The following is an 11,766-nucleotide window of genomic DNA, read 5'->3' on the forward strand; positions in this document are numbered from 1 at the left end:
CACTTAATGTTGTTGCTGCTGTTGTTGCAGCTATAGCTGCTTCTTTTAAAGTTATATACGCAGGGAGGTGGTGGTCCGTGATAGGATGACGCCTTTGATTAAAGTCTTTGATCAAACGCACCCGATTGACGCCCTTGATCGTCTCGTCACATTTGATCCACTCTGACATTGTAAACTCTGACATGTTAAACTTATTGAAACATAATATGTATAACCTATGACCTAAAACCTATCTATTGTAACGCTGTAAAATACTAATAACTGTTATAGTGTGTAACCGCATAAATGGAGGTATTGGTTTAGGATCATATAATAATAAGTAGAATCGCACTGTGCTCATATTACAATCACACTGTGGTCGTACGTATAGATATGCAGGATTATAATCGAATTACAATCTCGATTTAAAGCTTTCGTGACTGCAGGGATTCATCTTCTTGGTTTTTTCGGTAAAGTCACGTAGAATGGAAATAATAAAATAATAAAAATAAAACATAATAAAAAAATTCTCACGACGTTTCGACCACAACGCAAGCAGCCGTCCTCAGGTGAAGACCAGGTCTGTCGGGGAGACAGCGTCTGAATGAAACAGCACCACGCTTGGAGCGTATATTTAAGCTGGGTTGGAAGGGGGGAAGGGCGCCTTGGCAAAATAATTTGCATATCAAGAGGAATTTAGCATATTTATGGAAAATGCAGGTATGTGATTAGTACTACTTATGCCCGTGCATTATGCAGGATTAGCAGCATAAATGGGAGGGGATATGGGAAATGCAGATATGTGATTAGTACTACTTATGCCCGTGCATTATGCAGGATTAGCAGCATCAATGGGAGGGGATATGGGAAATGCAGGCATGTGATTAGTACTACTTATGCCCGTGCATTATGCAGGATTAGAAGCATCAAAGGGAGGAGATATGGGAAATGCAGGTATGTGATTAGTACTACTTATGCCCGTGCATTATGCAGGATTAGAAGCATCAAAGGGAGGAGATATGGGAAATGCAGGTATGTGATTACTACTACTTATGCCCGTGCATTATGCAGGATTAGCAGCATCAAAGGGAGGGGATAGGGGTAGCATTAATACACAAGAGGACACACACTGGCGAGAAGCCGTTCCTGTGCTTTGTGTGTGGGAAGACATTTGCTCAGTTATCACATCTTCAGATTCATCAGAGAACACACACGGGCGAGAAGCCATTCCTGTGCTCTGTGTGTGGAAAGGCATTTTCACACTCATCAAACATGAACAGGCATCAGAAGGTCCACAATGATAGGAAACTGAAATCAAAAGCTGAAATTCAAGGTGCTGCAATGATTCCGGAAGAAGCTTCCACCTTCGATACCATGCAGTTGGATCCCGAGAGATGGCTGGATGTAATGGAGTGGCTCGAGAGTCAACCAGAGAGCTCGGGGTGACTGAAAAAATATTACGTCATGTGGTTATACCTATTAAGCCGTATCGAGTACTTTTGTGTGTAATTTTGACCATTTTAGTTTTACAGTTTTTGTGAGTTTAATTCCGTGCACAGTGGTGGTTTGTAATGTTATCGGATTACTTGCCGAAGTGGTGTGATGAGCACTGGTTGTGAGAGGGTTCAATTGTAGTCGTTAAGTGTTCCTGTTGAGCTAAAGTTGGAATGCGTATGTAGGTACATCTTTACTCAACATTTAAAAGTTTTTTTTTCAAGTATATAGCTTTTTTTGATTGGTATTAATCGACTTTAGATAGCGATTTCAGGATGTACATTGATGACGCGTTCGTTGGATATATGGCCTTGACTTCAACATAGACGCACAGTGAACAAACGTGGTGAACTAATAAGGAAATCATGGGGAATGATACTTTAACGCTTTGGAATTCCTGGAACGGAAATCGTTTGCATTGCACTGGAAATGTAATAAATATTCCCTTCGAGTTTTGACGTAAAAATGATTGCAGATGAATAAAAACGTATTTTAAACAAATGTTTGTCCGGTCTTTATTTTATAATGTTCCTCGCAAAAACATGTTAAGCGAGTTTCAGGTGGAGGATCTCCGTCACACAAGTGTGCCCTTAACCGGCAGCATCTTGGCTGTCTACCCGATTAACACGTGTTCCTTGAGGGGAAAGGTCCCCGTAGTTAATCGTTCATCAACATAACAGTCCCTAATCCCGAAGTATGTCGTGGATAAACTACACTATAACATGGAAACTGTTATACTATAAACTATAACACTAAACATTAAACGATTATAAACTAGTGTTATAATTTAAAACCATATAAACGGAGGTAAGGTACTATAATATCATTAGAAGCATTAGAATTACAGTGTGGTCGTATAAGAATCGCACTCTGCTCATATGTATGTATAGTGTATGTGCAAGGATCGGATAAAAATTATTACAATTACAACATGGTCATGTTACAATCACGATTTTCACTGCTAAATGTCATTGAATATAAATACACGCACAAACCCATTATAAACTCATGAGATTATGAATCATTACAATTATTATAACAATCACAAATTGTGACAGAAATTCCCACACGCAAAACATCACGCTCACGTGACGAATTCTTAAACAAACTGCAACACTCAAGTGACAGAACTCAATAAAAAAACGCCGCAATAAAAAGAACAACATCAATGGACAAATCGTAAAAACAGACAACACACGCACGTTAGTAGCTGTTAGAAGAAAACAACACCTAGCACCTTCAACTATAAACATTATACAGCCCCAAAGAGCCAACTCGTAAATGGGGCGGTATATGACAGCCTTCGCTGCTGTCGACGGGCCAAGCAGCGAGTGTTTCAGAATCCCTGTCATCAACCGGTCACAGCGCCTTACCCAAACTACATCTCCCCAACAAGGCAGCCTTCCCTATGCTGTGTATTTTAGCAATATGTTTACGGACGCACTTGAAGATAACAATTCGTCTAGAAAGGGCAGGCGACTTGTTCTACCAACACGATTTCAATTTATATCCGAAAGAAGTATGAGTTCATTAATGAGTAGTATTCACTAAGCCCCGATTGCACTAACCTACACACAGTTATGATTAAACAACGTAAACATTAGTCGCTCATCCCAGCTCATACATGATCATAGCACGTCCACAAACTCTCAAATTATGAACTCACATTGCATACTCTAACATTATAAACTCTAACAATATAACCTTTAAACTATGAGCTATACATTGCAACGCTTTAAAATAACACTACAAATTAGTGTTCTAGTAAACTATAATGTTGTGAACTCTAACAATATAAGCTATGTGCGATACATTATAACGCTATAAAATTACATCATAAACTAGTGTTACAGATTAGATTACCGTACATTGAAGTGTGATTTTCGAATCTCATTCGAATTCTTAGCTTCACACCGTGGTCCTCTAAGAATCACACTATGCTCGTGAGAACGTAACATGTCTGTATGTAATATGCATGAATGTAATATGTATGTAACATGTATGCATGTAAAATGTCTGTTTGTAATATGGACGTGCGAAACAAGGGTGGAATATGTGAAACGACTACAAACAGCTGGGCAGCAGAATCTGAAGTAGCTGCGTCGCCCTGGAAATGTGATGTTGCTGCTGTTGTTGTCGCTGCTGTTGTTGCTGCTGTAGTTGCTTCTGTTGCTGTGATATACGCAGGGAGGTGGTGTTCCGTGATGGGATGACGCATTTGATTAAAGCCTCTGACCAAACTCACCCGATTGACGCCCTTGATCGTCGCATTTGATCAACTCTGATATGGTAGACTCTCACATGTTAAGCTCTATCATAGTGAAACATTATATTATAACCTATGAACTACAACCTATCCATTGTAACGCTGTAAAAATTAACCCGTAAAAACAAAGTTTTTCACTATAAATCCCTTATATGCGTGGCGGCTAGAGTCCTCTCGTCCTCTGGCTTGAGATTGCTGCCACCTAGGGGTCAGATGATTGCCTGCCACCATTAAGCAATTGGTAATTAAATATAATTTATTTTTTCCTTAAAAGTGTACAATGTTGGAAAAAACAATTCACGAAACTAAATTGTCACGCACAACGAGTCTGTGTGCAAAATGTCAGCTCGATTGGATCACGGGAAGTGGGTTAAAGAACGACTGAAATATGTGCACGGTCGTAAGCGTGCAAGCAAGCAAGCAAGTGAACTTATTATAAAGGATTTAAAAATTAACCCGAAAAAACAAAGTTTTTCACTATAAATCCTTTATATGCGTGGCGGCTAGAGTCCTCTCGTCCTCTGGCTTGAGATGGCTGTCACCTATGGGTCAGATGATTGCTTGCCACCATTAAGCAATTGGTAATGACATATACAATTTTTTTCCTAAAAAGTGTAAAATTTTGGAAAAAATTTTTCACGAAAATTAATTGTCATGCACAACGAGTCTGTGTGCAAAATGTCAGCTCGATTGGATCACGGGAAGTGGGTAAAAAAACGACTGAAAGATTTGCACGGTCGTAAGCGTGCAAGCAAGCAAGCAAGTGAACTTAATATAAAGGATTTAAAAATTAACCCGTAAAAACAAAGTTTTTCACTATAAGTGCTTTATATGCGTGGCGGCTAGAGTCCTCTCGTCCTCTGGCTTGAGATTGCTGCCACCTAGGGGTCAGATGATTGCCTGCCACCATTAAGCAATTGGTAATTAAATATAATTTATTTTTTCCTTAAAAGTGTACAATGTTGGAAAAAACAATTCACGAAAATTTATTGTCATGCACAACGAGTCTGTGTGCAAAATGTCAGCTCGATTGGATCACGGGAAGTGGGTAAAAAAACAACTGAAAGATTTGCATAGTCGTAAGCTCGCAAGCAAGCGTGCAAGCAAGCAAATGAACTTAATATAAAGGATTTAAAAAAGAATATTACCTATTGGGTTTCACTCCCTCGTCGAAAAGGCCGCTCTCTTCCTTTTCTAAAGTTACATGCTAATTTATCTGCATTCATTTATTCAAAATAAGCGCACAATTACACACTGAGATGCATTTACATATTCATGCATGAAACACAATGGGCACATTATCCTCTGGTATGTTAATATACATGCATATTTTACGTTCCAAAATTAACAATCGAATGCAAATATCCTGAAAGACAAAGGATTGGATCCTAGGGGGGGAGTTATACGGCGGCTCAGAAGCAGAGCTCAATGCCATTTCGAGAGGGAACTTAATGAGGTTGGACGCTCGCTCTGCTGATCGCCCTTCAACCGCGAGACAACGCAGCCTGGCGAGCACAATTGCTGTGTCGACAGTTAGGCGACTTTGCGTTGGGAGAGTTCGTGGCGACATCTTCAGACGGGTTCTAGACATCGAAATACCGTGAATCTCCAAGTAAGTGTCTATTTTCGCGGATAAACTCGTTCTTGTTTTAGCAGTTAACAAAATCCAAAACTCAACGCTAAACATCCTTGACTCGATAACACCGCTGCTGTTACTACGCTCACATGGAGCAGAGACGCTCTCCACAGCCCCACGCACACGGGGGCAAGAAGCCATTCAATTGCTCTGTGTGTGGGAAGACATTTGCACATTCATCACATCTTCAGAGTCATCAGAGAACACACACGGGCGAGAAGCCATTCCTGTGCCCTGTGTGTGGGAAGGCATTTGCACATTCATCACATCTTCAGAGTCATCAGAGAACACACACGGGCGAGAAGCCGTTCCTGTGCTCTGTGTGTGGGAAGACATTTGCACGGTCATCAACTCTTCAAGATCATAAGAAAACGCACACGGGCGAGAAGCCATTCCTGTGCCCTGTGTGTGGGAAGACATTTGCAAAGTCATCACATCTTCAAAGTCACCAGAAAACACACACGGGCGAGAAGCCATTCCTGTGCCATGTGTGTGGGAAGGCATTTGCACACTCATCACATCTTCAGAGTCACCAGAGAACACACACGGGCGAGAAGCCATTCCTGTGCCCTGTGTGTGGGAAGGCATTTGCACATTCATCACATCTTCAGAGTCATCAGAAAACACACACGGGCGAGAAGCCGTTCTTGTGCTCTGTGTGTGGGAAGACATTTGCACACTCGTCAACTCTTCAAGATCATAAGAAAACGCACACGGGCGAGAAGCCATTCCTGTGCCCAATGTGTGGGAAGAAATTTGCACAGGCATCACAACTTCAGAGTCACCAGAGAACACACACGGGCGAGAAGCCATTCCTGTGCTCTGTGTGTGGGAAGGCATTTGCACGGTCATCAACCAGGAACAGGCATCAGAAGGTCCACAATGATAGGAAACTGAAATCAAAAGCTGAAATTCAAGGTGCTGCAATTGGTCCTGAAGAAGTTTCCACCTTCGATCCCATGCAGTTGGATCCCGAGAGATGGCTGGATGTAATGGAGTGGCTCGAGAGTCAACCAGAGAGCTCGGGGTGACTGACAAAATATTATGTCATGTGGCTATACCTTTTAAGCCGTATCTAGTACTTTTGTGTATAATTTTGACCATTTTTGTTCTACAGTTTTTGTGAGAGTTTAATTACGTGCACAGTGGTGGTTTGTAATTTTATGGGATTACTTGCCGAAGTGGTGTGATGGTTCAATTGTAGTCGTTAAGTGTTCCTGTTGAGCTAAATTTGGAATGTGTCTACATTCTAGCTCAGTGTTATTCGAATACTACCAAAGTGTTATTATAATCGTTTTAATCCGATCATAATCCTGCACCCCCCCGTTCGCATATCCGACCACCGGTTCGCATGTCCAAAGGCCATAGATGCATATTACATGCATACGAGCGCAGTTCGCTTGCACGTACGCTATACATACATATGCGCAGAGTGTGATTTTAATACGATCACGTTGTAATTCTAATACTTGTAATGAGATTATAATACCGTACCTCTGTTTTTGCTGTTATAAATGATTAAACTAGTTTATAGTATTTTAATGTTTCGTGTTATCGTTTATAGTGTTACAGTTCACATGTCTTAGCGTACAGGATTCCCTGTATACTTGATGATTAGGGACCGTAACGTTGTGAATCGATTAATAATGGGGCCCTGTCCCCTCCAGGAACACATGTTAATGGGGAGACAGCCAACATGATGCCTGTTAAGGGCAGATGTGTGACGAAGATCCTCCACCTGAAACTCGCTTTAAACACGTTGTTGATATGAATAAATAAACGGACACACATTTGTTAAAAAAATTTTTTTATTCATCTGCAATCAGTCAAAACTCGAACCGAATGTATTATATCCTATGTTCAAACAGTTACAATACAATGCAAACCATATCCGTTCCAGAAATACCAAAGCGTTAAAGTATCATTCTCCAATATTTTCTGATTAGTTCATCACGTTTGTTAACCTGTGCGTCTATGTTGAAGTCAAGGCCATACATCCAACGAACGCGTCATCAATGTATATCCTGAAATCGGTTATCTAAAGTCAATTAATATCAACCAAAAGAAACTATATACTTGAATATACTTATATACCGTTTAAAATGTTGAGTAAAGATGTACCTACAGACGCTTTCCAACTTTAGCTCAACAGAAACACTTAACGACCAGTGCTCATCACACCACTTCAGCAAGTAATCCGATAACATTACAAACCACCACTGGGAACGTCACGAAACTCTCACAAAACTGTAAAACTAAAATGGTAAAAAATACGCACAAAAGTACTCGATATGGTTTAATAGGTGTAACCACATGCAATATTATGTTTACATCCAGCCATCTCTCGGGATCCAACTGCATGGGATCGAAGGTGGAAACTTCTTCAGGACTCATTGCAGCACCTTGAACTTCAGCTTTTGATTTCAGTTTCCTATCACTGTGGACCTTCTGATGCCTGTTCATGTTTGATGACTGTGCAAATGTCTTCCCACACACAGGGCACAGGAATGGCTTCTCGCCCGTGTGTGTTTTCTGATGAGTTTGAAGATGTGATAACCGTGCAAATGCCTTCCCACACACAGAGCACGGGAATGGCTTCTCACCAGTGTGTGTTCTCTGATGACTCTGAAGATGTGATGAGTTTGCAAATTTCTTCCCACACACAGGAATGGCTTCTCGCCCGTGTGTGCTCTCTGATGAATCTAAAGATGTTATGACTGTGCAAATGCCTTCCCACACACAGGGCATAGGAATGGCTTCTCGCCCGTGTGTGTTCTCTGGTGTCTCTGAAGATGTGATGAGTGTGCATATGTCTTCCCGCACACAGAGCACAGGAACGGCTTCTCGCCCGTGTGTGTTATCTGGTGTCTCTGAAGATGTGATGGCCGTGAAAATGTCTACCCACACACAGAGCAATTGAATGGCTTCTTGCCTCCGTGTGCGTGGGGCTGTGGAGAGCGTCTCTGCTCCATGTGAGCGTAGTAACAGCAGCGGTGTTATCGAGTCAAAAGTACGCTATCGGCTGCAATGATGTTTAGCTTTGAGTTTTGGATTTTGCTTAAACAAGAACGACACTCGCGTCTAACCGAGATGCAAAAAAATCCCTTCAATTTGACGACGAACACGTTTAAGAGTTTATCCGCGAAAATAGACACTTACTTGGAGATTCACGGTATATCGGTGTCTGAAACCCGTCTGAAGATGTCGCCACGAACTCTCCCGACGCAAAGTCGACTAACTGTCGACACAGCAATTGTGCTCGCCAGGCTGCGTTGTCTCGCGGTTGAAGGGCGATCAGCAGAGCGACGAGTCGAGCGTCCAACTTCATCAAGTTCCCTCTCAAAATGGCATTGAGCTCTTCTTCTGAGCCGCCTTATAACTCCCCCCCTAGGATCCAATCCTTTGTCTTTCAGGATGTTTGCATTGTAAAGTTAATTTTGGAATGCACAATCCGCATGTCTATTAACATACCGAAGGGTAATGTGCCCATTGTGCTTCATGCATGAATATGTAAGTGCATCTCAGTGTGTAATTGTGCGCTTATTTTGAATAAATGGAAAAACACGTTCCCCATGCCCTCCATTGTCCTCGATTTAAAGTGAACGCAGCCCCGTGGTGTTGCCAAAAACCGCCAAGCTTCGGGAGTGAGCACGTACAGACGCGTAGTGACCACACTTGCAACACAATCACTCTAACATCAGTAACCAAAATCCGATCGGGTACATGGTCTCCGCTTGGTCTGGTTTGTATCCGTCATCACTCCGGAGACATACAGCGAGGCATGGTTTGGCCAGCCACCACCTCGTTTGCCAAAACGACTTTAATAGCTGCTCTCAAACAACACTATCACCAATGGTGGTTTACAGGCTAGGCTGTTAAGCGGACAATCAGTCGTTTTTGGCAAGGCGTATGGGAAAATACACACCTCTGTTATCCCATAAACATAATACACAGCATCGGTAATGCTGCCTTGTTGGGGAGATGTTATTTGGGTAAGGTGCTGTCACTGGAGTTAGGCGATATGACTGGGTTATCACACGGATTCCGAAAAGCAGCTTAGACGATACGATCCACTGCGCTCAATCTCCCCACATGAACGACGACATTCTGAGTTTTAAAAAAGTGGAACATATATTTGTAAATACGTTTTTTAAATAATGTGTATTGTATCTATGTTACAATGTGTGATTGTTATACTATTTATTTGTGTATACTGTATAGAATTATATGGCTATTTGATTCCATTGATACTACACATTCATCCAACAGTGGAAAGTGTGATTCTAATACGATGAGTGGGATTCGAATAATTGTAATTCGATTCTAATCCTGCATATCCTACCCCCGGTTGGCATATTAAATTACCATACGTACAACCACAGTGTGATTCTAATTAGCTCAATGCGATTATAATTATTAGTATGCGATTATAATCCCATACCTCCAATTATGTGGTTCTGCACTATAACAGTTAATCGTATTTTAAAGCGTAACAATGGATAGGTTGTAGTTCATAGGTTATAATATTATATTTCACTATGTTAGAGTTTAACATGTGAGAGTTTACAATGTCAGAGTTGATCAAATGCGACGATCAAGAGCCTCAATCTTGATCGACGCAGAAGCAAATACAGCAGCAGCAACATCACATTTCGAGGGCGACGCAGCTACTTCTGATTCTGCTGCTTCCGCTGCTCAGATATTTGTTGCCAGGCCCTGCTCTCGCGGGACCCCACACGTCTTTGGAAATGAATGAGATGAAGATGTCTGAGCTGATAATTAATTTAATAAAGAGTACTTTGTTTGTGTATAGGTCTGTGTCATCGGGGATCAGCGAACACTGCTTATGAATGAACTCGCACACCTTTATGACCGACATTCTACTAATTTTCGTTGATCGAGTCGAACAAGGCACGTGCCATGTCCAGACGAATTCTTATCAACAACAGTGTCCTTAAAAATGATGCTAAAATAAATGTAACACTGGATTAAACGTGCACCTCTTAACCCCTTCCTCGCATTTACAACTAACGATTTGCATTTGCACATAACATACATTCAAGCACAGTAAAAGCTAATGCGTCCATATTGTAATTCTAAGAATTTGAATGCGATTCTAACCCTGCACCCCCCACAGTTCGCAAACCCAACCCCCGGGCCGATTGCACGTACACTTTACATACATACGAGTAGAGAGCGATTTTAATGCTTCTAATGGGATTTAAATACCGTACCTCCGTTTATGGTGCACTAAATTATAAATCCAGTTGATATATTTTTTGTCGTTTAATGTTTAGTGTGCCCTGTTCTCGTTGGACCCGACACGGATTTGGAAATAATTGCTATGATCATGTCTGAGCTGGGATGAGCGACTAATGTTTACTTTGTTTAATCATAACTGTGTGTAGGTTAGTGCAATCGGGGCTTAGTGAATACTACACATTAATGAAGTCATACTAATTTCGGATATAAATTTAAATCATGTTGGTAGAACAAGTCGCCTGTCTTTTCTAGACGAATTGTTATCTTCAAGTGCGTTCGTAAATATACTGCTAAAATAAACAGCATAGGGAAGGCTGCCTTGTTCGGGAGATGTAGTTTGGGTAAGGCGCTGTGGCCGGGTGTTGACACGGATTCTGAAACAATTGAGTTAAACACTCGCTGCTTGGCCCCGTCGACAGCAGCGAAGGTTGTCATATACCGCCCCATTTACGAGTTGGCTCTTTGGGGCTGTATAATGTGTATAGTTGAAGGTGCTAGGTTTTGTCTTCTTCTAACAGCTACTAACGTGCGTGTGTTGTCTGTTTTTAGGATTTGTTAATTGATGTTGTTCTTTTTATTGCGGCGTTTTTTTGTTGAGTTATGTCACTTGAGTGTTGCAGTTTGTTTAAGAATTCGTCACGTGAGCGTGGTGTTTTGCTTGCTGGAATTTCTCTTTTTCACAATTTGTGATTGTTGTAATAATTGTAACGATTCATAATCTCATGAGTTTATAATGTGTTTGTGCGTGTATTTATATAAATATATTCCGTCTTTTGTTATTCGATGACATCTAGCAGTGAAAACCGTGATTGTAATATGACCATGTTGTAATTGTAATAATTTTTATCCTTGCACGTACACTATACATACATATTAGAGATTCTTATACGACCACACTGTGAATCTAATGCTTCTAATGATATTATAATACCTTACCTCCGTTTATATGGTTATAATTTTAAACACTAGATTCTAATCGTTTAATGTTTAGTGTTATCGTTTATAGTATTACAGTTTACATGTTATAGATTACAGTTTATCCCCGACATGCTTCGGGGATTAGGGACTGGTACATTGATGAACGATTAACTACGGGGACCTTTCCCCTCAAGGAACACGTGTTAATCGG

General features: G+C 41.1%; 1 protein-coding gene across 1 annotated transcript; it reads left to right on the forward strand.

Moving 5' to 3' along the window:
• Window positions 1-285: 285 nt before the first annotated feature.
• LOC144737824 (uncharacterized) lies at window positions 286-6,501 on the forward strand. Its single transcript, XM_078620698.1, has 4 exons — window positions 286-291; window positions 1,057-1,269; window positions 5,474-6,250; window positions 6,493-6,501. Exons 1-4 carry the CDS (start codon window positions 286-288, stop codon window positions 6,499-6,501), a joined length of 1,005 nt encoding a protein of 334 aa, XP_078476824.1.
• The last annotated feature ends 5,265 nt before the right edge of the window (window positions 6,502-11,766 follow it).

This window comes from Lampetra planeri, chromosome 74 (genome assembly GCF_965212315.1).
Source record: "Lampetra planeri chromosome 74, kcLamPlan1.2.h2, whole genome shotgun sequence".
NCBI lineage: Eukaryota > Metazoa > Chordata > Hyperoartia > Petromyzontiformes > Petromyzontidae > Lampetra > Lampetra planeri.

What these genes read in the sequence shown, in the direction of transcription:
- LOC144737824 (XM_078620698.1), top strand. An exon ending in ACATGAACAGGCATCAGAAG is followed by an intron (nt 1,270 to 5,473) that starts GTCCACAATGAT and finishes CACATGGAGCAG; the next exon opens with AGACGCTCTCCACAGCCCCA.